This window comes from Grampus griseus (genome assembly GCF_964374135.1).
Source record: "Grampus griseus genome assembly, chromosome: 19".
NCBI lineage: Eukaryota > Metazoa > Chordata > Mammalia > Artiodactyla > Delphinidae > Grampus > Grampus griseus.
Window position 1 is genome coordinate 58,585,972 of NC_139013.1, and position 25,837 is coordinate 58,611,808.

At 56.5% G+C, this 25,837-nt stretch overlaps 1 protein-coding gene across 1 annotated transcript; it reads left to right on the forward strand.

The window, feature by feature from the left end:
* SPIRE2 (spire type actin nucleation factor 2) lies at positions 1-25,837 on the forward strand (the record flags this gene model as incomplete). The annotated part of the gene is made up of 15 exons (XM_082676596.1): positions 1-280; positions 8,181-8,212; positions 12,491-12,850; positions 15,428-15,508; positions 15,595-15,759; positions 16,527-16,613; positions 16,787-16,910; positions 17,013-17,182; positions 17,797-17,974; positions 18,957-19,051; positions 20,146-20,280; positions 20,372-20,439; positions 24,401-24,428; positions 25,040-25,155; positions 25,384-25,837. The coding sequence occupies 15 exons, from the start codon at positions 1-3 to the stop codon at positions 25,604-25,606; spliced, it is 2,142 nt and encodes a 713-aa protein (XP_082532722.1). The 3' UTR covers positions 25,607-25,837.

A 25,837-nucleotide genomic window follows, 5' to 3' on the forward strand; every position in this document is an offset into this window, starting at 1 on the left:
ATGGCCCGGGCCGGCAGCTCCAGCGGCAACGCGGCAGCGGGCGAGCGGGCCGGGGGCGCTGGGCGGCCAGAACCGTGGGAGCTGTCCCTGGAGGAGGTGCTGAAGGCGTACGAGCAGCCCATCAACGAGGAGCAGGCGTGGGCCGTGTGCTTCCAGTGCTGCCGCGGGCTGCGGGGCGCGCCGGGCGGCCGGCGGCGCATCCGGGACACAGCGGACATCCTCCTGCGCAGGGACGGCTCGGTCAGCGCGCAGCGGGAGCCCGGCGCGGCTGGTGAGGCCGGTGGCGGGGGGCGGTGTCCGCTCGCGGGGAGGGGCTGAGACCCTCCCTCCCTTTGCTGGACCTGGACCCGGACCCGGCGCCCCGCTTCTGGCGCCTTCCCTCTGTGGACCCGCCGACCTCTCCCATTTCCGCGCCCTCCCTCTGCCGCACTGGGGGCCCCTCCTCCGCCTTCTCTCTCTACGAGACTGGAAGGCCCTCCTTCCTCCTCTCCCCTTTCTGGATTGGGAGCCCCCAGCAACTCTCCGCTGGGACGCGGACCTCCGCCCTTGCCCCTGCTTTTCCTCTTTCCCTCTGCTAGACATGAAAGTCACTCTCTCGACCTGGGAACCTCACCCCCCCCTTTCCTGGATTCCCCCCACCTGAAACCCATCTTAACATCAGGGCCCGCTGCTGGCTGGAGAGGAGGGAGGGGGTTTTGGCTCCTTGCCTGAGGCCCTTCAGCAGGGAGACTGGACTCTGCCCCTCCTACCGCGGTTCTCCCCACCTGGGCTGCTTCCTTTTTCCTCTGGGGGTCTGCAACCCTCAGACCTTCCCACCCAGTGACTGGTGGTGTGGATCCTTGTTGGACTGGTAGGTACAGGACAGGCGCTTAGGCACGAAAGGAAACACGTTTTTCTCGGGCTCGTTTTCCGTGGGTATGAGGATTTAACAGAGAATGTGTGAAATTTGGGGAACAACTTGCTTAGTGTTCTGCTCTGAACCATGAACGGGAACCAACAATGAAGCCCTTGAAAGGTACTTGAAGTCTATGGAGAATGATGAGTTTAAGTGATTTGTAGCCTCTTTAAGAAAAAAGTTTTCTTCCTGGAGAAGCAGAGTGCTGGGACGGAGCATATGACGATATTACCCCCAAAAGTGATACCCTTGGGGAAGCACATAGGCCAGCTGTGTGTGCTGGAGGGGGTGGGCTTGCAGAAATCCATGGGCAAACTCATGGAGGTCTGGGAAGGACCAGGGCAAAGCTAGCCAGAAGCGACAGCTCCTTTGGTAACAGGGAGGGGTCCGCGGAACCTCTCCCACCCACTACGACCGACACTATTTCTCCACAAGCTCCTTCTCATCTCTGAACCCTGCTCCCACCTCCCTTAACACCTCAGCTGTGTGACACTTGAGAGTTGCTCTATTTTCCACAAAAACACTCACTTGACAGGAGAAAATAGTAAGAGCTGGACCCAAACAGTTCTGTTCCCATTTTACAGTCGGGTAAGCCGAGGCTCAGGCTTACCCATAGTCACGCAGGAAGCGGCAGGATTTGGATTCAGCCCTGGTGCTCTCAATGCCTGTGTCCACTGTCTTCAAAGGCTGGGCTGAGAGCACGATACAGGATGGCCTCTCGTCATCGGGGGGGCCCTGGAGTCTGCATACTCACCAAGAGCTTTTCTCGTAAAGCTGTATGTCCTCCTTAAAAGACCTTCCCTGTGGCCCTCCTCATCCCTGAAGGCACACAGTGTAACCCAGGGGGTGGCTTCTGGCACCGCAGAGCAGTACAGGACTATAATGGGCCTGCCTGGTCTGACCCTCTGATTTTAAAGATGGGGAAGCTGAGGCACAGAGTGGTAAGTGGTTTGCCACCAGTCAGGTGCAGAGCTGAGGGGTCCCTGCATCTCTGACTGTGGGGTCAGTACTCTCCACAGTGGACCACAAGGGCCATCCTCGGGTGCAGCGGTCATCTGGTTCTGTCCACTTCTCCAGCCCCGGCGATGTGTCAGCCCCTTCTTCCTGGTCCCTGCAGGCCCAGCGGCGCTTGTGCTGCCTTCATACAGGTCGACTGGAAGTCCAAGGCTGCGCTTCAAAGCTCACGTGTGGCCACTCTCCACTGACCTGTATGGGGACGTCCCAGCCCACGACACAGGGGCCCAATTTCATTTTCCCTTAGACAGGGTCTTTGGTTTCTGTCCATAAACACGTCTTGTAAAGGTGGATGAGGTTTGTGACTTGCTGCCTCTTTAAAGGTTAAGAAAAATAGATTACCCTGAACTTTCTCTTCTGTCCCTGTTGAGCTTTTGTGAATCAGCTGAAACTTTAGACCAGCTGTCTCCCTAAGGTAGCTAACCCAGCGTTTCTCTGGGACTTGAGTGATTACTGGATTCACTGAAAGATGCGTGTTTATCTCGTGCTGTAATCGCAGTTGAGAAGAAGGTTCCCATCCTCCCTCAGGAAGTTCTGGTAAATGTAGGCATTAAGTCAACGTTTAAAATAACTTTAAACAAAGCAACAACCAGGGACTTCCCTGGCGGTCCAGAGGTTGAGACTCTGTGCTTCCACTGCAGGGGGAGCAGGTTTGACCCCTGGTCAGGGAGCTAAGATCACACATTCTGCGTGGCCAAAAAGAAGAAAAAAGGAAAGACATCAACAACCAAACTAAACCTGACTTGCGGGGGGCCGGAGGTGTGGAGGAGTACTATTACTTTAGCATAGGAGTGGGAATACTTCCCACTTCCAGCTAAGCAGGGGAAGCTTACTTGAGTAAACTTCCTAGTCGGCAAGTCTGAAGACTTCTTCATAACTGCTTGGAAGCCCCCTTTTTCAAGTGGGAAAATGGAAAAACATGTTAACAGTGAAGTTATTTTTTTTTAATATTTTTTAAATTAATTAATTTACGGCTGCATTGGGTCTTCGTTGCTGCACGCGGGCTTTCATTGCGGTGGCTTCTTTCTTCGCGGAGCACGGGCTCCAGGTGCGCGGGTTTCAGTAGTTGTGGCTCGCGGGCTCAGTAGCTGTGGCTCGCGGGCTCTAGAGCGCAGGCTCCGTAGTTGTGGCACACGGGCTTAGCCGCTCCGCGGCATGTGGGATCTTCCCAGACCAGGGCTCGAACCCGTGTCCCCTGCCTTGGCAGGCGGATCCTTAACCACTGCGCCACCAGGGAAGCCCTAACAGTGAAGTTATTTTTAAGAGGCCATTATTAAAACCTCCTGATGGGGAAGGGTGTTTTGTTTTGTTTTTAAATTGAGGCAAGAAAGTCCATCAGGCATCTCTGCAGTGCGTGTGCTGACCATCCTCTGAGGCAAAGCCCGTTCATGCAGCGTGGCCAGTGGTCAGTGGTCCTGGGACACTTTCAGTGGCATTTGTCCGCCTGATGCCTCCAGGGCAGGCCCGCCAGGACACTGCCTGCTCCAAAGCAGCTCTCGGCTGTCACCTTGCCTGAGACCTCCCATCCTCCCAGCCGACATTTGCGGGGAAACAGCATACTTTTCTCCAGGCACCAGGCTCTCCACCGTGAAAACCCCCTTGGGCAGGTGGAGGGTGGGCGCAGGGTGTCGATGGGGTTCCTTTCACCTCCGGCCTTCTCCACTCTGCTTACGCTAATTTACACATTGCCCTGCTTTTCTGGGGTTTTTTCTTGTCAGTTTTGATGCTGGAATTTTTCACAGGCCCCTCTCTTCACGCTTGGGTGCTCATGCGACCTGTCCGCCAGGTCACACCTGCCCCTGCACCCCTCTTCCCACTCTGCCCTTTCCTGCCTGTAGTTCTGAGGCCACTGGCCCTTCCAGGCCCCCCCCCCACACCAAGCACCGGGCCCTGTCTCCAGGGTGAAGCTTCCCCCGTGCAGCCCACCGCTGCCTAGAGGCGAGGCCTTCCCAGTTCACCTCGCGTGCAGCCCTGAGTGCCAAACACCGAGACCACTTAGTTTGTCCTGTGTTGGACCTTGGCACCCCTGTGTCATGAGCTTCATGGGGCCCGGTTCTCTATCTACCTCTTTACCTCCAGCCCAGTAGGTGGAGAAGTAGCAGTGCTGGGGCCCCCACTTCTCCTGCATAAACTGGGCTGAGAGTGGCACATGCCCAGGGAGTGGGGAGGACTCATGAGGGAACATCAGTATGGAGCCCACATCACCCTGGGCCCAGGGATCTGTGCACACAGACACAGAGACACATGTGCTGCTGTTTCTGTGCTGCTGTCACTGTGTGTGTACGTGGGGCCGTCTGTGCTCACTGGAGATGCCCCTTCCCACGCCTCCTGGCCCAGCACGTCCCTTCCCAGGAGCTGAAGGGGGACCCCTGGTGTTCCAGGCAACCCTGCGTGTCCTGTGGGCTCCGGGCCCTCAAGGTGGACTTGCTGGGCCTCACTGGGAGATCGCCTCCTGAGTGACCAGGGACTGTCTTTATAGCTTGCCTATATCTTTTTTAAAAATTGTATTTATTTTTGGCTGCGTTGGGTCTTTGTTGCTCTGCGCGGGCTTTCTCTAGTTGCGGCGAGCGGGGGCTACTCTTCGTTGCGGCGCGCGGGCTTCTCATTGCGGTAGCTCCTCTTGTTGCGGAGCACGGGCTGTAGGCACGCAGGCTTCGTTAGTTGTGGCACGTGGGCTCAGTAGATGTGGCTCGTGGGCTTTAGAGTGCAGGCTCAGTAGTTGTAGCACAGGCTCAGTAGTTGTGGCGCACGGGCTTAGCTGCTCTGCAGCATGTGGGATCTTCCCAGACCAGGGCTCAAACCCATGTCCCCTGCATTGGCAGGCGGGTTCTTAACCACGGCACCACCAGGGAAGTCCCACCTGTGTCTTTTTAAGTGGCTCTCCACACAGATGGACATACAGGTGAGGGCTGAGTGTCCAGCAGTGAGAGGAGCGTAGGGGCTGGCTGGAAAGATGAAATCCTGCTTCCGAGGAGAGCATACTTCGCTGAATCTCCTCCTGGCAGCCAGAGTGTTTCTGGTTGAAACATTTTCTTTGAAGCAGGTCCTTCCCGTATGGCTTTCGTCTCCTGCTTCTTGACCCCCCACCAAAGCTGCCACGCACCCTTGCTGTCACGCAGGGGTCCTCCTGGGCCCTTTGCTCCTGTGGGGTCACACAGTCAAGATATGGTCCGGGGATGCAGCGGTTCCACCTTGCCATCCTGGGAGACGGGGAGCGAGGGAAGCACTGCTGTGAGCCCATCCTACAGACGAGAAAACCGAGGTTCAGGAAGCAAAGCAGCCATGCACTCACCCTCGGGGAGAGGTGGGGACGGCGCTGGCGAGTAGACTCAGCCTTAGCTTGCGCCCACCCCTGCCTGACCTTGGGAAGTTACTTAGGCCTCTGGGTGCCTCAGTTTCATTCTCTGTGCAGTGGGGCTTTGATAGCAACTGCCCCAGAGGCCATGTGGATGTTTGGGGAGCCTTGGGGCATACCTGGCCCCGGAGGCGCTGGCTTGTGGGCTGTGATCCCGGTCCCCTGTGCACCTCCCCAGACACAGCTAGGGAAGCAGCTCCTGCAGGTTCACGTGCTGGGCCCAGAGCAGGACTGCGGGAGTCAGGGGCCTGGGCGCTGCTCCACTGCACAGTTCTTGATGGGAAACATCCTCCGCTGCAGAGAACACCAAGCACCCCCTTCAGAAAATGGGGCCGAGGGCTGAAGGCACTGCATGGGGCAGGTGGGCGTGCGTGCGTGCGTGTGTGTGCAGGCGCGGGCAGGGTGTGACTGTGTGAGCTGGTGTGCTTGTAGATAGCATTGAGATTTAGTCTCACCTCTGAGCAAGGATTACCTCACAGGAAGGCAGTCCCTCGACAAGCTGTGTTCCCTGTTGGGACACCTGTGAGATGCCTATGCCTGGGGTCCCATGACAAATGACCCCACGGTACGCTCAGCCCACCCGGCCCTTTGCCAGTTCTGCCCCATGCTTCTAGGAGAGGCTTCAGGTCTTTGGGGTCCCTGGGGGACCCGTGTGCCCTGGAGGCTTCGCTCATGGGGTATGCAGCCCAGCCTCTCTGCCCCTGTAGGGCCCCACTCCTGCTACCCAGGTCTTCACGCAGAAGGAGTCCTTGGTCCCCGGGACAGCATCAACGGTTCAGTGCCAGGGCCACGCTGTGGGGGCCCACAAACGGAGCACTGGGCACTGGTTACTCTGGTCTCAGGACGTGGCCATCTAAGCAGATACGCCAGTGAGTGTCAGATGCTAGGGTTTCGCTGTGATCCTGTTAGACTCCTGGGAGGGAGTTTGGCCTCCGGGTACGGCCCAGTCAAGGAGGAGGTGGCTTGGAGTTGGCACCCCTGTAACTGGGCAGATGGGCCTGTCCTGAGCCCAGGGCGCCTGAGCACAGGGTGCCCACCACTGTGTCAGCTCCGCCCAGAAGCCCCAGCTCCACCTTTTGTTAGCTGTGTGGTCTTGGTAAATCTCTGTATCTCTCTGAGCTCCAGTTTCCTCCTCTGTAAAGAGGGAGGCGTGGCGCCAGCCTCCACGAGGAGTCTGTGCCGGCTGCAGCCACGGTAAGTCATCTGCTAGCTCTGCAGCAAAGCGCTGGGCACGGAACCACCGTGGGGCCCCCCAGTCCTTGCGATTTAAAATACAACTGGGCTGGTGAACACTCACCTTCCAGACCGTGCTGGGTTGTGATGGGCGCTGAGGGTTGGCTGCCCCCTGCCCCCTTGAAATCAGGGAAACTCGGGGCCCTGGCACCTCCGGGAAGCACCTTTGTCAAGTGTGATCCCTCGCACCTTCCATGGCCGCCGTTCACAGCTACAGGCTTTTACTGACCATCCAACACCTGTATACGGCCAGCTGCTCGCTGGGAGTTAATGCTCACTGTTGCATTAACTCCACTGATGCTGGGCTGCAGTGTCTGCCATTATTTAATGGACCAGCCCGACACAAACGCCCTTTGTCTTTGGCGATCTTCCTGCCTTTTGATGGCGTTTTGAAAATATTTGCAGAGTCAGCAGGTTCGCTTAGCAGAGAATTTCACGGTTTGGGTTTTTTTTTTTTTTTTTTTTTTTGCGGTATGCGGGCCTCTCTGTTGTGGCCTCTCCCGTTGCGGAGCACAGGCTCCAGACGCGCAGGCTCAGCGGCCATGGCTCACTGGGCTCACATGGGCCCAGCTGCTCCGCGGCATGTGGGATCTTCCCGGACCGGGGCACGAACCCGTGTCCCCTGCATCGGCAGGCGGACTCTCAACCACTGCGCCACCAGGGAAGCCCAACGGTTTGTGTTTTTTTTCCACCTCAATTTAAGGCAGCTAAACTTCATAGCCTAACACAGTTCTGCGTGCCTTATTCAAGGAAGGTGGTGGAAGGAGGTGGGTTTTCTGTGTCTCGTCCAGCCTGGCCTCTTGGGAGGCCCGTGGGTGGCTCAGGGAGTGACTGGAGCATAGATTCTGGGGTCCCCCAGCCTGGCCACAGCTGGCACCACCACTTACTAGCTGTGACAACTTGGGGCAAACGAGCTCACTCCCTTGGGCCTCTGTTTCCTCATCTGTGAAATGGGTACGAGAACCATCTACCTCCTGGGCTGTATACCGGTTACACAACTGAGTACTTGTAAACATGCCAACTCAGTGCCATGTTTAACGATAAACCTAATAAAATACTTAGAGCCCAGTTCAGCACCTGGGTTTCATCCCAGGGACTCTGAGTCTCTGGCAGAGACAGTCTGCGGAGAAATCCCCAGAGGTGGTGGCCAGACGCCAGCTGACCCAGCGCAGCTGTCGGGAACTCTGGAGCAAGGCCTGCCCTTTCCACTGCGTCTGGGTTTCTCATCTAGCTCTGATTTGGGGGTGTGCGGCTTCCGACCGTGAGGGCTTTCCCTGGGCCTGGCTGACCCGAGCTGGCCCCTGGCTACTTCCTCTCTCCCCTTTCACTTGTGCCCCCAGCCTTGCTTCCCGAGGGGGCAGGATGGACTCCGTGGCCCTGTTGGCTGCCCCCTCTGAGTGGTCGCTGTGCAGGGCGAGTAGGGGCTGTCTTTGCCAGCCGCCCCTCCGCCCCTGGGGCAGGGCTGCACGGCTCGCCTGGTGTCCAGCCGGGAGCTGGGCCTTGTTGGTGTCCGTCCAGTGACCGACGGCTCAGCTTTCTGGTTTCTGATGGAGACCTTGGGCGATGCACTGTGTGCTCCTGGTGGGGGGCCAGTGGGGGGTGGGGGCCGGCCCCGTGTGTCGGGTCCCAGGGCCACTGACGCTGGTCCCGACTGCCTCTTCTCTCCCCTTGCAGAGTCCACAGCGATGGTGTCACCGGCCAGCTCGGAAGCCCAGGTACTTTAAAAACAAACTCTACACGTTACAAGTTAGGTGTCTTGTATAACGCACTTAAAGTTATACAGTTGTTCCCGTGAGGCAGGACGCAGATAAATGCTCAGTGGCTTAGTGGAAGGGCTTGATAGGGAGATTGAGCCCAGAGGGCAGGCGGTGATGGGGGAGCCCGCCAGGGTGGTGTGGACGCGGTGGGCCCGAGGTTCAGGGGGAGTGATGTACCTCCCTCCCTCTCCCCTGCGACCCCCGGGCTCCTGGAGGGGCCTCACACTGACCCGAGGGAGGAGGGGGGGCAAAGGTGATGTGGTCTCCGGGGCCCCCTGGTCACAGAGTGTTGGACAGGAATTGGGTCCGGGGGACAAACAGGAAAAGCAGCCCACAACCAATGTCCCGGAGCCCCCATCCAACCCAGAACGCAAACCTCACCGGCAGGACCTCTTCCTGTGTCTCCCGTCCCATCTGCCCGCCCGCAGGTAATTGAATTTGATGTTTATCATCCTCCTGCCTTATGAAAACCAGTTTTGTGCAAATACATATTTATATATTAAACACAGTGTTAGAGCAAGGGTGTGGGCACAGGCCAAACGAGGCTGTGTGGTTTGCTGTGTAGAATTCAGAAACAATAATAAAACCATCCCCAAGTTTTCTGACATTTTCTCATCGCCCCATGCTGGCCATCCTTAATAATGTCAGTGATAAGATACCCCTCTGGCTGGGGTGGATGCCCTGCTGTTTACACAGCATGGCTTTCCCGTGGGATTGCCGTGAACTCTGTGCTATACAGTTTTCTGGAATTTGAGGGGGAAAAGCCCAGCCACGCGTTTCCAAGAACCGATTTCACTGCTTGCCGGCTCCTGCTGCCGGGGCTGCCCTGCTGCCCGCAGGCCTCGAGTAGACTTGTGTTCACGACCTCCCGCTCCAAAGGAGGCCTCTTGTTAGCAGTTTTGAAACTATTTACAAGGAACTCTGTATGTAGGGGTCCAGTCTGCACCGTTCTGCCTGGAGCCTCATCAATCAGCCTGAGAGCCCCACCCGAGGAAGTGGGGCAGGGCAGTCCCCCGTGCGGTTTGCCTAGATTCTCACACTGGCCCTTCGGTTACTCGGGCCGGTCCCTGGGGCTGGCCCACTGGGCCTGCGGGTGCCTGGTTCCCACGCTGCCCGGGCAGGCGGGGTTCAGGGTTCTGAGGCTCTTGGCTGGCTGCCCAGGTTTTTCCTTATGGGGAAGCCGGTGGTCTTTGCCTCTGAGAAGCTTTTAAGGAGCAGCTATCAGATAAGAGACTGCAGTGGAGTTAACCCTTTCACTGATGTGATGCCCGCACGGGCCTGCGACCAGGACCACCGGGGGAGGCTGGGTGGGCGGCAGGCTGTGCTGCGCTGGAGCAGGGGAGCTTTGCTGCCTGCCCCACCCCATGGGGCACAGTGGCCTCCTTTGGAGAGACTGAGTCAGGGCCACCCCTGTGGTTGGCGGGGGCTGTGAGGTCCCCCCGGGGGGGTGGGAGTGGAGTTCACTCCCCCCTACCATCTCCTTCCTGGCCCCCACCTCTGAGCCAAGAAAGGACCGCTGGAAATTTGTGTAAAGTGGGGCCCTCGTCCACCCAGCGGTCCTGAGGGGCATCCAGGCGCTTTCTGGAGATCCCACTGCCGCAGGGACTGCACCAGCCACGGCCTGGCCCTTCGGTCACCTGTCAGATGTGGCCGGCCTTCGGCCTTTGGGCCTCTGACTCATGGTTCTAGGGTGCGACTTGGAGCTAGGTCTGACCCTCGCCTCCTGAGGCAGAGATAAGACATCTCCAGGCTGGGAGTGTTGTTGACTTTTGCTGGAACTTTTCTCCCACTGGGCCCTTGCTCTTCCCACGCGTCCAGTGTCCTGAGCCAGGCTTACACCCCTAGGCCCCCTCCAGGCTCAGGGTGTCTTCGGAGGCGTTTCTGCAGGACAGGGAAGGCCTGTTCTCGTGCCCTGTCCCCTGCACAGCACTGACACTCGCGCCTGTCCTTCAGCTCTGCTCCAGCCCACTCCCTTGGGGCCCAGGGGGGTAGGATCTCAGGAAAGAAGAGGAGAGGCCAGAAGGGCCCCAGAGGCCAGGTGGCCCGCACGTGCCTGGTGAGGGTGCAGCTCTGTCCGTGGCACAAGGTCTGGGCACCGGCTGCAGGCCAACCCGACCCCCAGGCCAGCGCGGCCATCCTGTGCCATTCTGTGTCTCTGCCCCACCTGTGAAACCAGAGGTTACCTCAAGGCTTGTGGCAAGGTTGAGTGGCAAAGAGCTGTTGTCATCTTGGCATGTGCGTATCTTCTGCATCATTGTCCTCAAGGGAAACCACGAAAGCAGTTTCAAACACAAAAACAAAGTGCGGTGCACACTGGATGCAGCTTCCTTAGTATTTTTTTTTTTAAGGATTTATTTATTTATTTTTGGCTGCGTTGGGTCTTCGTTGCTGCGCGCGGGCTTCCTCTAGTTGCGGCGAGCGGGAGCTACTCTTCGTTGCAGTGCACATGATTCTCACTGTGGTGGCTTCTCGTTGTGGAGCACGGGCTCTAGGCGCACGGACTTCAGTAGTTGTGGCATGCGGGCTCAGTAGTTGTGGCTCGCGGGCTTAGCTGCTCCGCGGCATGTGGGATCTTCCCGGACCAGGGCTCGAACCCGTGTCCCCTGCGTCGGCAGGCGGATTCTGAACCACTGCGCCACCAGGGAAGTCCAGCTTCCTCATTCTTATTTCTTAGGCTCAGCTGCGCCACTGGCTGGCGTGGAACTGCTTTCCCCTTGGTGCCTCCCTGTCGAGCAGACCCGCGTCCCAGGGCCACTGTGGGGTGCACACGGCACTGGGACAGATGACTGTCTTCCACAGAACCTGGCTTCCTAGATGTTAATGGCAGTCTGTGAAAACAGGGTTGCCCACCAAGTAAAATTGAAAGCAGAGTGGAGAGGTCTCTCTACCGCAGGACTCATGTTTCTAATATGCTAATCCACTTTTTAAAAAACTTATTATGGGGCTTCCCTGCTGGCACAGTGGTTAAGAGTCCGCCTGCCAATGCAGGGGACACAGGTTCATGCCCTGGTCTGGGAAGATCCCACATGCCGTGGAGCAGCTAAAGCTCGCGAGCCACAACTACTGAGCCCACGTGCCACAACTACTGAGTCCATGTGCCACAACTACTGAAGCCCACGTGCCTAGAGCCCTTGCTCCGCAACAAGAGAAGCTGGCACAGTGAGAAGCCCGCGCAACATGACTAAGAGTAGCCCCCACTCGCCGCAACTAGAGAAAGCCTGCGCGCAGCAATAAGGACCCAACGCAGCCAAAAATTAATTGATTAATTAATTAAAAAAACTTATTATGGAGAAAGAATTTCAAGCATATACAAAGCCAGCAGAATAGCATGGTGGGCCCCCCGCAGCTAAGGACACACCTGTTCCCTGCGGGCCCCGCCCTTTCCCTCCCCACCTGCCCCCTGGTGACCCCACCCTGCTCCCCGTCCTCAGGTACAATTACTTTTTAGGTTTTTCTTTTTCAGGTTAAATTTACATACACTGAAATTTACATGCAGCTTAAAATACTGAAGGGAGGGGATCTTGCTTTTTGTGAGTTCCAGTGTCAAACTTTATCGAATAAGCTAGTCTTTCTCTTCTGATTTAAAATATACTGTTACAGCATATGAAAAGCTAATGTTTCACTAGGTTGCCTCTCTGTCTTTTTTTAAACAAAGCCGTTGGGGTAACTCACATTTGGTGAGTTCTGACCAACGTGTATACCATGTAAGCGACACTGTACTCAAGAACACAGACCTTTTCCAACGTTCCTATGCTGCTGCAACCTCCACCCCCCATGCCGGCTGGGAGCCGTGGGCCTGCCCTTGGGGACTGTAGATTTGTGTGCGGAGCCCAGCAGCCTGGAGTTCTGGCTCTGGGCTGTGCACGGGGGTCAGGGCTCCACACGGCTGCCCAGCTCACGACTAGCGTGGATACACGTTTTTCCTCTCTCTTGGTTCAATTCCCCAGAGAGGAGCTGCAGTCCCGTGGCAAAAGCGTGTTGGATTACAAGAACTTGCCACACGGTTTTCCACAGTGGCTGTGCTGCACGGGGAGCACCCTGTTCCCCGTTTGGGTGACCCTGGGCGCATCCCCAGGGAGGACAGCTGCTGTTCCATTTCACCATTAGAAGCCGCGCGGTGGTGACTTTCTCCTGCGGCAGCTGGGACCCCGGCCCGCCGCCGGCCCCCTCCCGGCACCCCTCCAGTTCGTGTGTGCCCTCCCTGCCTGTTTGTGACCGCGGGCCCCTGTCCCGCAGGTGGTTCAGTCGCTGGGCTTCGCCATCTACCGCGCGCTGGACTGGGGGCTGGCGGAGCACGTGGAGCGCGAGCTCAGCCCGCAGCTGGAGCGGCTCATCGACCTCATGGCCAACAGCGACTGCGACGACGACGGCGGTGGCGGGGCAGCCGACGAGGGCTACGGGGCCCCCGAGGAGGAGGAGGAGGCCGAGGGCGGCCCCCGCGCCGTGCGCACGTTCACACAGGCCATGCGCCTGTGCGCCGCGCGCCTGACCGAGCCCCGGGGCGCTCAGACCCACTACCAGGCCGTGTGCCGCGCACTCTTCGTGGAGACGCTGGAGCTGCGCGCCTTCCTCGCCAGGGTCCGGGAGGCCAAGGAGGTGAGTGGAGACTGGGCGACGCCCAGGCCGTAGGGACCAAGGACATGGGGGCGCCTGGCAGGGGCTGAGGGCGAGGCAGACGGGGCACGTGGGGGCGGGTGGAGCAAGGGGTGGGGCCGTGAAGGCGCCTCCACCCGCAGAGGCGGGGCCAGGAGGGCGGGGCCCGGCTGTCCCTCCCCAGTCCCTGCCTCCTTCCCTGTGTCCCTCTGTCCGTCCACAGGGGGTGGAAATCCTCGGCTCGCAGCTCGCTCTGTGTGGGAGTGCCCTGAACGCTTTGTAGGTTTTAGCTTAACCCGCACACCTCCTGCGTACCCGGTTTTGCACAGGAGGGAACTGAGGCTCAGAAACTTATATAAGTGGCACCTTTGCCCCGTGACCTCACTCCTGTTGCCTCTAAGTTAGTTATTAACTTCTCGGATCCCCATGTTTGCATCTGCAAAAGGGGCTGTGCCTCCTGCCTCCGGCTCACCTGCCCAGGTGATGGTTCCTTCCGAAAATAGGGTGCAGAGGGCGGCCCAGGACCCATGCAGAGGTGCCAGCGTGCTGGAGCTTTGGGGAGGTGGGCAGTTCAGTGAGAGGACACTCGCCCAGGTGTTTGCCCCGCTGGTGACAGTCTGCTGTTCCCCTCCGCCTCCCTCCGCGGTTATCACCCTTTTTCCGGATGAGCAGTTGGAAAGCCTCTGAGAGGCTGTGTCCTTGCCCCACGCCACAGCTAGTACAGAGCAGAGGGGGCCTGACCCGGCTCCCAGCTGGCCTTCTCCCGGGGCTGCTCTGCTTCTTCGTGGTCTCAAAGTCACAGGAGGTGACAGTCTCCGCCCCAGCTCTCCCAGCCTCTCCCTTGGCAGGAACTGAGGTGTTTCCTTGAAACGGGGGTCACAGCCCACAGGGACCCCTGCCTTCCACCAGCATTTCACAGATGAGAAAAAGCAGAGATTTTTGGAGAGGTCGGGAGGTATTTTTGGAATTAACTGCTGCTGGTCCCTGATTCCACCCTGGCCCTTGTGGGCACGTGTCTCTCGTTTCCTCTGACCAGGAAGCGTTCCTGCGCAGCTCCTCTGGCTCTGAGCTCGAGCAGGCTCTCAGGGTTGTTTTGATCGATGGGCCTGGGACCCAGCGCAGGACAATTCAGATGCTCCTTGAGCCACTTGGCCCTCATCTACAGCCCAATCCTAGCCCAAGGGGGGGTGGCCCCTCTGCACAGCCTGTGCCTCCGAAGCCCCATCCCCCTTCTTCCCTCCCCACGCTTCCCCGGCATCTCAGAGATGTCCTTCCAGTGCTCTCATTGTGGATGGTCCTAATGGTTTTCTGTCACCTGTCCTGTTGCTGAGGTCAATTCCTTACCCAAGCAATAAAAGCTCTTTGTTTTAGGAGCAAACAGCTCTAGACTTCAAGCAGTTGACCCAAGAGAAGTCTGGGAAATTGGAGGAGGTGGTGAGAGGGAGGCTGTTGGTGGGGCGCAGCTGGGCTGGCATTTAGGGCAGAAACAGCCTACTCAGGGGGCAGGTAGAGATACTCCAGGAACGACAGGAGACCCACCTTCCTGCCCTTTGCAGAGACCGCCAGGTCACACGCAGGTCTATTTTTAGAATCACACACCTTGTGCTTCTCAGAGACTTGGCAGAGTTTTCTAGAGCGTCCAAAGCAGTTTGGCAAGTGGCTTGGGGTGAAAGCCAGGGTAACCGGTTCTGTCTGATTTGGGGGATGGGGAGGGCGAGGCTGTGCGCCAGAGGCAGCTGCTTCTCCAGGGAGGAAGATTGGAGGAAGAACGGCAGCTGCTGCGAAGATCAGGGCAGCGAACCTAGCAGCTTCTTCCCAGATTCTCAGCACAGAACAGCTGCCCCACGATCCCCGGCATCCTTCTGGGGCCTCACCGTGACGGCAGCATTTTCCCCAGGCCGTGAAGTCCATCCCTGTGACTGTTTGCCTTGGCCTGCTGAGTAACTCACCCTCTCGGCTGTCCACCCACCCATCCAACTACCCATTTATTGATTCATTTATTCATTCAACCAATGTTTAAGACCTAGCACATGTCTCACACAGTGCTAGGAGCCAGAAACACTAAGATAAAAAAATAAAAGCAAAAACAGAAAACGTGGTTCTGGCCTCATGGAGCCAACCATTCAGACAACAATCAAAGCAGCAGATAGATGTATAACTGCAGATGGGATCCTGTGCAGAGAAGCGGCCGAGGGTGTCCCATGAGGGTGGGTGTGCGTGGGGCCCGGGGGCCCTGTGAGCTGAGGTCTGAAGCCCTCAGTGAGGGGGATCAGTGAGGGAAGGGGGCAGATTCTACTGCAGCCAGGAGGTAGTGTGTGGGTGCTACGTGGAGGTTGTGCTTTCTCCCCCGCCCTTGCCTGGGAGATGCGGCCACAGATAGCCAGTGGGACTCCAGTGTTCCCGTGGGGCTCCAAGGCTGATGGCCTGGTTCCCCCAGATATCTTTCTGAGCCCCAAAGCCTTGTCCAAAATGCCCACTTGTCCCTTTTGTAGCTGGTGGACCAGTAGCCCATGTGGGAGACAGGCCAGCAGGGCCCACATCCCCACAGCTGCTCTTCTCCCCTTTCTCCTGGACTTACAGATGCTGCAGAAGCTTCGGGAGGATGAGCCGCAGTCAGAAAAGCCCCTGATGGAGCTCGACAGCCTGGGGCGCACGGACTGGGTAAGACGTGGCCCCCGCTGGCCCGGGGCACAGCCCGGGAGCCCTGCCCGGGGCTAAGGGCCATTTTCATCTTCTCGGGGCCCCAGGCCCGACTCTGGGTCCAGCTCATGCGGGAGCTGCGCCACGGAGTGAAGCTGAAGAAGGTGCAGGAGCAGGAGTTCAACTCCCTGCCCACAGAGTTCCAGCTCACCCCCTTTGAGATGCTGATGCAGGACATCCGCGCCAGGAACTACAAGCTGCGCAAGGTCATGGTGCGCCCCTCGAGGTCATGGTGGGCCCCTCAAGGTCATGGTGGGCCCCTCAAGGTCATGGTGGGCCTCTCTAGGCCATGGTGTGCCCCTCAAGGTCATGGTGGGCCCCTCAAGGTCATGGTGGGCCTCTCTAGGTCATGGTGGGCCCTTCAAGGTCATGGTGGGCCTCTGAAGGTCATGGTGGGCCCCTCAAGGTCATGGTGGGCCCTTCAAGGTCATGGTGGGCCTCTGAAGGTCATGGTGGGCCTCTCTAGGTCATGGTGGGCCTCTCAAGGTCATGGTAGGCCGTGTTGAAGGGGGTCCACGTTCAGCCCCCCTCTGCTCGCTGGAGCCCCTGCTTGGTGTGCTGGCCACTGAACTGGGGCAGACGTGGCCCGGAGTCACGTGGTGCATGGTCCTTTCAGGGACACAGTGTGACAAGGGCAGGGAGAAGGGGACCAGGGGCAGGAGCTGAGGCTGCAGGATTGTCGCATTTAACGCTCACATAGCCCCTGCTGTGTGCCAGCATCGCTGAGAATCTTAAACGTGCGAGTTAATTTCATCGTCATGACAACCCTTTGAGCTGGTGCCGCTAACCCCCATTTCCACATGAAGAATCTGAGATGCAGGGAAAGCCTGTGGTCAGGCCTTGAAGGCCACGGCCTCACAGCCACTGAGAGGGAGGCTGGAGTGAGGTCCAGGCGCTGCCCATGGCTGCATGAGCCCCTCTCAAGGCCACAGCCCTGGCAGGTGGGCCCTTAGCCTTGCTGCCCTCACCCCACACACAGGTCAACGGGGACATCCCTCCCAGGGTGAAGAAGGATGCCCACGAACTTATCCTGGACTTCATCCGCTCCCGGCCTCCGCTGAAGCAGGTACCGGCTCCCTTGGGGCGTTTGGAAGGTTGGTTCTGGGGCGCTCACTGCCCCAGGAGCACACAGGGCCTCCATGTCCGACCTTGTGATGCCGTGGGCTCCGGATTCCTCATGCAGGGTTCCTCCCCAGCTTGGGAGTCGGCCCCCACCTGGCGCTGCCACACCCCCTGCAGGTCTCAGAGAGAAGGCTTCGCCCCTTACCCCAGAAACAGAGAACGCTGCATGAGAAGATCCTGGAGGAGATCAAGCAGGAACGCAGGCTGCGCCCCGTGGAGGACAGGCACTGGGATGGGCGGGGTGAGCGGGGTGAGCACGGGACACCCCCTCCTCTGCCCCTTGCCTCCCCTCCACCCCCCAACCCGTCCTGTCCTGTCCTGCCTTACCTGCTGCCTGCCCCAGGGTTCGGCTCTCTGCCCTGCATCCTCAACGCCTGCTCTGGGGACGTCAAGTCCACTTCCTGCATCAACCTGTCCATCACGGATGCCGGGAGCAGTGCCCAGCGCCAGCGGCCCCGGGTCCTGCTCAAGGCGCCCACATTGGCTGAGATGGAGGAGATGAACATATCCGAGGTCAGAGCCCACGGGTTCCTGAAGAGAGACTGAGGAGGAGGGGGGGAGGGGGAGGAGGAGGGGAGGAGGGAGGGGGCAAGGACACAGCCAGCGTCCATCCGGTGTCCAGCTCTATGGGGCGCGCCCTGCTTTGAAGCCGGTGTCCTGCTGTGGGGCTGGGTCTGCCCTGGGGGCAAGCATGGCCGGGCTCAGGACCCTTTCCCATCTTGGCGGCTCAGAAGGGTCACTGGGACGGTGGCCTTGAACCACTGTGGCCTCTGCACAGAAAGGTCTAAAGCAGAGTGCTCCGTCCTCCTGGGGCTGGGAAGCTGGGCAGCCCCCCTCAGAGGTGAAAAGCCAGCATGTCCCAGCGGGGCTCTGCATCCTGGCTGCTGCCCTCTGAGCCCAGAGACCAGGGTGGTGGCCACGTCCACGGGCCCCACCTGCCCCCCAGACCTGCCCTCCCAGGACTTTCCAGGAGCCGCAGACCAGGGTGTGGTTTTTGAGGCACCCGCCTCCCCCTGGCCTGGGCAGTGTGTAGCGGAGGCCCCTGTGCCCGACACCTTGGTCCAAGGACCGGCAGGAGGCGCTGGCAGGCAGAGAGGTCAGGGAGGTGCCGGCTGCCGTGTTCGCAGGAGGAAGAGTCGCCGTGTGGGGAGGTGACACTGAGGCGAGACCGCTCTTTCTCGGAGCACGACCTGGCCCAGCTCCGGAGCGAGGTGACCTCTGGCCTACAGCCCCCTGGAGGCCTGGAACGGGCTCGGCCGCGTGCGGACAGCGTGCAGTCCTGGACGCCCAGCGCCCAGGAGCCAGGTGGGTGCTGCCCTCCCTTCCCTGGGCACCCTCCTGCGGGCGCCCTTTGCCCCTGCCCGGTCCCAGCGGCTTCAGAGGGTACAGGGAGCTCACACCTGCAGGAAGGGTATTTATCACCCCAGGCAGCCATCCCCCACCTTTCAAAACTTTATTAAATTAGTAATACACACTCATTGTAAAACTTTAAAAAAAAGTTCCCGTCATTCTATTACCTAGGGATAATTGCCGTTGACATATTGGTGTATAGAAAGAAAGCTGGATGGATGGACGATTGACAGATCCTTCTAGTGTTTCTGTCAATGGAGACGTGCCCACAGAGTAGCACACACCACTCTGGAGCCTGACCAGTGCCCTGGGTTTTGTCACGAGCCCCGCCCTTTCCCCGTCGGTCAGCACGCAGGACGGTACGGTTCTGCTGGCCACGCAGGGTTAGTTGGTCCCCTCCGTGGTGAAGGCTGGGCCCCACCAAGTGCCCCGGGTCACAGGGTTGCCACCCTGCCCAGTGCCTCCCACCAGGCATGGCCAGGCCCCCTTCTCTCCCCTCAGGGTCACCTTGAGCCCCTGTGTTGCTTTCTGGCCCCTCTCGGGATGGTCTCATGTGGTGGCTATGACTCACTCCTGGTGTGAAGAGGTCCAGGCCAGGCATTCCGTACCTCACTGTCCCCCCGTGGTGGAGGTGGACCCCCTCTTCCCCCTCCGACCCTCTCTGCCCCTCTGGGTCTCCAGGCAAAGGGTGGTGAGGGGCGCTGACCAAGGCTGCCACGGCCCCATCATGGGGCTCAGATACGGGCCCCTCTGGCCTGCCGCACTGCATAGGCCCTCGATGTGGGTGATGTGTCCTCTACTAGACCCCTCACCCCCAGGAAACCACCGCACCATCACCTCCTGCTGCCTGGAGGGCCATCTCCCCCTTCCCTGGGCACAGCTGTCCAACGCCAGAACACCTGCAGGTTGTCCTGACAGCCCCCGGCTCTTCTACCAGGTTCTGTCAGCGTCCAGTCCCGGCATGACCCCAGCTCCCCGCCACGCAGTGACCTGGGCTCAGTCGAGGACAGGCCTGGGGCCTCCGAGTGGCTGGTGAGTGACGGAGGCGCGGTGGTCCAAGGTGGCTGTGTTGGGCTGGTGTGCCAGCTGGGCTCAGGAGGGGTGAGGGCTCCCCTCAGTGGTGTGCGGGCTCCGCGCTCCAGCCACCCAACCTGGGCAGGTTGGGCTTTGCTGCCGCCCCCTGGACCTTCTGGGTACTGCGGCCCCCGGGGCCGGAGAGGGGCCTTGCTAAGGGGACAGCCCAGTTCCACCTCTGGGGGCTCAGGACAGGTGAGAAGCCCATCGCCCTGTGCCTGGAAGGCAGCCTGGTGACACTGGAGAGCACTTTCTCAGGTCTTGACTCTGTGCCGCTCCCTCTCGGCGCCTCCGTTTCATTGGCTGTGAATTTTGTCTGACTTTTCATTGTGAAGAGCTAACAGTGGCTGACGTTTTGCGGTCCCCACTTGGACCTGAACCCTGGTGCATGATTTTATCAAATGCGATGAGAACAGTGAGGTGCCTGGGGGGCCACAGGGCACCTTGCTGATGCTTTGAGAGACGGAGTTCTGTGCTAAGAACACAGGACTGTTTCCCTGGGGGCTAGGACAGGGTGTACTCGTCATGGCGGCCCAAAGGGCCGGGCGCTTATGACGAGGTGGACAGGTGCAACCACCTGACTGGCAGACCCGGAGTCGCAGTGGATGGTTGGCGCTGGGAGGGAGGTGGGAGCGGGGGAGGGTTCCAGGAGGAAGGGCAGTGGGCATTGGGACTCTGGCTGGCTCTGACTGGCCTGGTGTTGGCAGGTGGGGAGCAAGGCTGGAGGCAGATGCTTCAGGTCTGGGAGCACTGCGGACGAAGGTGGGATGGGCTGAAGGGTTACATGTGCAACGAGGCCATCGACGGGCTGGGGGCTGGCCGGTGGGGTGGGCGGGGCCAGGTCAGAGAAGCCTTGCCTGTAGCCATGCACAGAGAAGTCCCAGGGAGCGGTACGGCTCCCTGGCGTGGCCGAGCTGAGGAGCGGGACGTATTATGGAGCTGCTGGGCTTGGTGGACCGAGGCCAGGGAGGTGCCAGGGTCCTCCGGGAAGAGGGGAACTTAAGGAGACGCCCTGAGAGCCTGAGACCGGCCCCTCGGGCCTCCTGCCATAGGAGTTCAGCCACCCCGTGGAGAGCCTGGCTCTGACGGTGGAGGAGGTGATGGACGTGCGCCGTGTGCTGGTGAAGGCCGAGATGGAGAAGTTCCTGCAGAATAAGGAGCTCTTCAGCAGTCTGAAGAAGGGGAAGGTGAGGGGCCCGGGGTTGGGGCAGGCGAGGGCAGGACCGGGCCTGGCGAGTTCTGGACAAAACTGGGCTCTAACCAGGCCTTTCCATACAGATTTGCTGCTGCTGCCGGACCAAGTTCCCACTGTTCTCCTGGCCGTCCACCTGTCTCTTTTGCAAGAGGTGAGTGAGCCTTCTGAATGCACCTTGGCTGTGAATTAACATGGGAAGGAGGGGTAAGAAGCCTCTAGGCTTCTGTCCAGTAGAGCTTCCTGCGATTCTGAGGACGATCTGTCAGGCACTGTGAGTTGTGCAAGGAAGGGACAGAATTTTTTATCTAATCGTAACGGCTGAGCAGCCCCCACTTTCAGCCAAGGTGGGGTAACAGGAAGCAGGACAGGCATCTTCCGCATGAAACAGCCAAAAAGAAAGAAAAAAACCCCTCAAAGACATGAAACACTGGTTCTCAAGACATTGGGTATCAAGCAACCAACGGGAAGCAGACAGGGTGAGCTCTATCCTAGGACGGCCTCAACTCTGGACTCGGAGCCTATTCAGCTCCTGGGGTGGAGGAGCTAAAGCTGAGAACGAGGGCACCCGGGCAGCTAGTGTTCTCCCCTCTGGAGAGAGTCCTCCAGGAAGCAGATCTCAAGAGACCTGCAGAAGGTCCCCCTTGAGTGTTCAGAGTTCTGATCAGCACATACACGCAAGGAAATTACTGAGGGTTTGGAAGGAATCATCTTGAAGCACAGATTGGCAAACTCCAGCCCATGAGCTAAATCTGGCCCACTGCCTATTTTATAAATAAAGTTTTATTGGAACACAGCCACACCCATCTGTTTATTATTCATTTAGTCACACCTAAAATGTTGACTATCTGAGCTTTTACAGAAAAAGTTGACTGACCCTGTCCTAAGGGTTTAAAGGAACAGTACCAGGAATAGTGTCTATTCCCACCAGCCATGGTGGAAAGTTGTGATTCATGGCTGCTGAGTGGAATACACAGGAAGGTCTTGCCTCACTAGCGGGAATAAGTGCCCCTAGACTGAGCACTGCTCCAGAACTAACAAATCACAAAAGCAAGACCAGAAAGGACCAAACTATTCCTAAGTATCCTGACAGCTTCCCAGAGCAAAACTCAAGAATAGGAATAAAAATATATCCAGCAGCCAGCAAGATGAAACGCCTGGCGTCCAATCAGACATTCCCAGGCATGTCAAGAAGCAGGGGAACATGACCCATGACCCACATCACCCAGAACTGACACACATTTTAGGGTTAGCAGATAAGGACATTGGAAGGTTTTTTGTTTTTGTTTTCTTGGCCACACCGCACAGCATGCGGGATCTGAGTTCCCCGACCAGAGATTGAACCCCGCGCCCCCTGCAGTGGAAGTGCGGAGTCTTAACCACTGGACCACCAGGGAAGTCCTGTGGACATTAAAAGTTTTGAACTGCATTTCATATGCTGCCAAAGTTAAAGACATGGAAAAGGTAAAGGAGAGACAAATCGAACCTCTAGACATGAAAGCTGGAATGTTTGGGATGAAAATTACACTGGATGATTTATAGCAGGTTAGACATTCAGAGGAATGTGCAGAAGAAAAGATTAGTTAACTTGAAGACCTAGCAATAGAAACTATCCAAAACAAAATTACCCAAAACAAAAACACTGAGAGAAAAAATAATTTGAAAATGAAAAATGTGTTGGCAAGCTGTGGGATAACATTAAGAAGCCTAATATAGGTGTAATTAAAGTTCCCAAAGATGTGGGGGCAGAAAAAGTATTTGAAGAAATAACAGCTAAAAAGGTGTTCCAAATTTGATGAAAAATATAAACCTACAAGAAACTCAGTGAACCCCAAGCACAAGAAATATGAATAAAATCACACCAAGACACATAATAATTAAATTGATCAAAACCGGTGATAAAGAGAAATTCCTAAAGTCAGTCAGCAAATAAAGACATGTTATGTACAGAGAAAGAGAAAGATGACTGCAGGTTCCTCATCAAAACATTGCAGGCAAGATGTCAGTGGAACAACATCTTTAAGGTACTGAAAGAAGAAGAAAAAAAAAACGGTCAATCTAGAATTCTGTACCCAGCAAGAGGCAAAAGTAAAGATTTCCAGAAATACAGAAGCCAAAAAAATTCTTCACCAGCAGACCCACACTGGAACAAATGTTAAATGAGGTCTGCCACGTAGATGGAAAGTGACACCAGATGGAGACCTGAATGTACACAAAGCAATAAGAGCACTAGGAACAGCAACTCCTAACATATAAGATTATCTTCTTGTACCTCTTTAAAAGGTAAACCAATACCCAGCACCCAACAAGGTAAAATTCAGTGTCCATCATCCAATCAAAGATTACCAGGCATGCAAATAATTAATAAAAATGTATTTTGGGGGTTATCACATATCTGTAAGTAAAAAAATATAACAGTAGCATTAAGACCAGAGATGGAGGACTGTAAGTATGCTGGTATAAGTTTTTATATGAGATGGTAAAATATTACTTGAAGGAAGACTGTGATAAGTGAAAGACTATCCTATGAGCCCAAAAGCAACCACTGGAATGGCTTGTATGTCAACAAAGAAGATAAAATGGAATCATAAAAAACACTCAATACAGAAAGCATAAACAGGAAAAGGGAACAAAGAACAAATAGGACAAAAAGAAAACAAATCACAAGATGATAGACTTAAACTCAATTATATCAACAATTACATTAAACGTAAATGGTGTAAACAATCCAATTAAAAGGCAGAGTTTCTCGGATTGAATAAAGAAAGCGAGACAATCTGCTGTCTACAAGACATGTAATTTATTTTTAATTTAATTTTATTTTTTGGCTACGCTGCACAGCTTGCAGGATCTTAGTTCCCCGACCAGGGATCAAACCCAAGCCCCCTGCAAACCCAAGCATGGAGTCCTAACCACTGGACCGCCATGGAATTCCCAAGACATGTACATTAAATAAAAGTCACAAACTGGTTGGAGGGAGGTGGGTGGAGAAAGATACACCACACCAACATTAGTCTAAAGAAAGCTTGACTTGATATATTAATATGATGCAAAGTAGACTATGGAGTAAAGAGTATTATCAGAGTTAAAGGAGTTCATTTCATAACACTAAAAGGAGGAAATAATCCTGAACATTTTCCACACCTAGCAAGAGATTCAATATACATGGAACAAAACATTGACAGACTGCAAGGAAAAATAGCTAAATCCATGCTTATAGTTAGAGATACGAAACCCTAAGGGTCTAGGAGGTTTGCATGACACTACCACCAACTTGATCTAAGCGGCATTTAGAGAAACTAGACCGAACAGTGCGATGTATGTTCTTATCAAGTGCACGGAACGTGCACCAGAATTGACTATTCTGGGTCAAAACAAGTCTCAAAAATGCGGAAGGATTCATATCATACAAAGTATGTTTCCTGACCACAGTAAAATAAAATCAAACTAATACAGAGGTTTGTTGACGGCGAATTAATTATGGGACATCCATGCAAGAGTGCATGGTCCCTTGTTTTAAAAAATGAATTTGGACAATTTGTACTGATGTGGAGAAGAGCCCTGGTGTATCTTTATACGATAGTACACATGATACCCCATTTCATTTACTGTATTTTTACTTTAAATGTATGTTTTTGTTAATTTATGCTTAGATGTGGAGAATGGAAACTGCTGATAGGAGGGATCGTCTCTAGGATGGGCTTTACAGGAGAGGACTCGTGTCTAAACTAAAATTCTCTCTAGTGTTTGAATTTTTACAACAAGAAGGCATTTACTTTTGAAATCACGTATGGGAAATAAACACTGTTAATCACTGCTTAAAGATGGGCATCTCACTTGAGGGCCCTCTGGCTCTGACAGTGCTTGTGGAGAGAGGGGTCAGGTACCCTCCACTCCAGAGCAGATGCTCCCCAGCAAGAGCGAGGAGGGGCAGAAGTATTTTGGGTGCAGAGCTGAGTAAAAAGAAAAGCAAGATTTGGGAGTAAAATGAAAGTAAAGCACTGACGTGGCCAGGGGTCAAGCGGGAGGCAGTGACAGCCTGGCCTCGCCTGTGTGCCGGGCGGGCGCTGGATCCCTCACAGCTGACACTGCAAACCCTCTTCTTTTCTCTCCAGAGCTGTCTGCAGTTCCTGCAGCATAAAGGTGAGGACCACCTGGGGTCAGAGCGAGGGCCCACATCTCAGGTGTCCTGCGGCCCGACCGGGCCTGTCCGGGGGTGGGCAGAGGCTCTGCTGTCTCCTGTCGGGTGATCCCTGCTCACTACTCACCTCTTCAGCTCCTTCCTCCAGAGCGATCCACTTCTACACTTCCCAAAACTGCAGTTTTTAAAGACCCTTGTAAATGGTCCCTTTTTTTAAAAATTAAATATTCTGTGTTAGTAGGCCAGTGCCAGGAGACCCGTCTCTTTCTCTAAAAGTCCTCCTTCTGACACCCCAAATTCCTTGAGTGTTTTTGGAAAGCCTCATTTTATAGCAGCTTGGGGTGTCTGCATACACGCAGGTGTGCACAGAGGTAAAGGATAATATTTGGAAGGATGTCACCCCTTTACACCTCGTCCCAGAAACAATCATCTGTTTGAGGGATTTTTACCACCACTATTTTCAAGCCCTTACTTTTCACGCTGCCACTTGGCTGTAGAGAGACCACCTCGTCAGTGTTAAGTGCTGATTACATACAGGCCGCAATGCTCCATCTTGTGTGTTGGCAGCTGCTCGGGGGGACCAGGGTGCCTGGAGTGTCTCTCTGTGTTGCAGATGAAGATGCCGTCTAAGAAGTTTGCACACATTCCCGTGTACACGCTGGGCTTCGAGAGTCCTCAGAGGGTGTCAACCGCCAAAGTCACGCTGGCACAGAGAAGAGACGCCTTCCAGTGCGTGCCTGCCCTTGGTGACGTCCCTGTGGTGGGCAGGCGTCACAGTCACCTGGAAGCTGGGTGGGGGCCTGTGTGCTGGGGTGGGGTGGGGCTGAGAGGTCAGAGCCCAGGACCCAAATTCCTCCCAAGGAAGAGCTGCTGCGGGATGGACTTTGCTCTGCCTGATGTGGGCGCGGGGGGATGTGGAGACTCGGGAGGACCCCTGACGGCCCCGTCCTGCCCCAGACCCCTGCAGGGGCCCCACTGGCGGAGCGTGGAGGAGGAGTTCCCGCACATCTACACCCACGGCTGCGTCCTGAAGGACGTCTGCAGCGACTGCACCGGCTTCGTGGCAGACGTGGTGCGCTCCAGCCGCAGGAGTGTGGACGCCCTCAACACCACGCCCCGCCGCGCCCGCCAGACCCAGTCCCTCTACGTCCCGAACACCTGGACACTCGACCTCAAGTGATGGTCGTGGGCCCCTGGCTGCGGCCCCCTGGCCGCCCGGTCCGAGGCTTTTCGGGGTGCCCGGGTGGCCGTGCTTCTGGGGAGGAGCCAGGCTAGTCCTGGACCAGGCGGAGAAGCCCCCGTCCTGGGGCACGGCGGCCCCCGGCCCTCGTGATGTGCATGTACATATATACATATACAGATACGTTTATATAATATATACACACAGCATATATATTTATATTCATGCTTC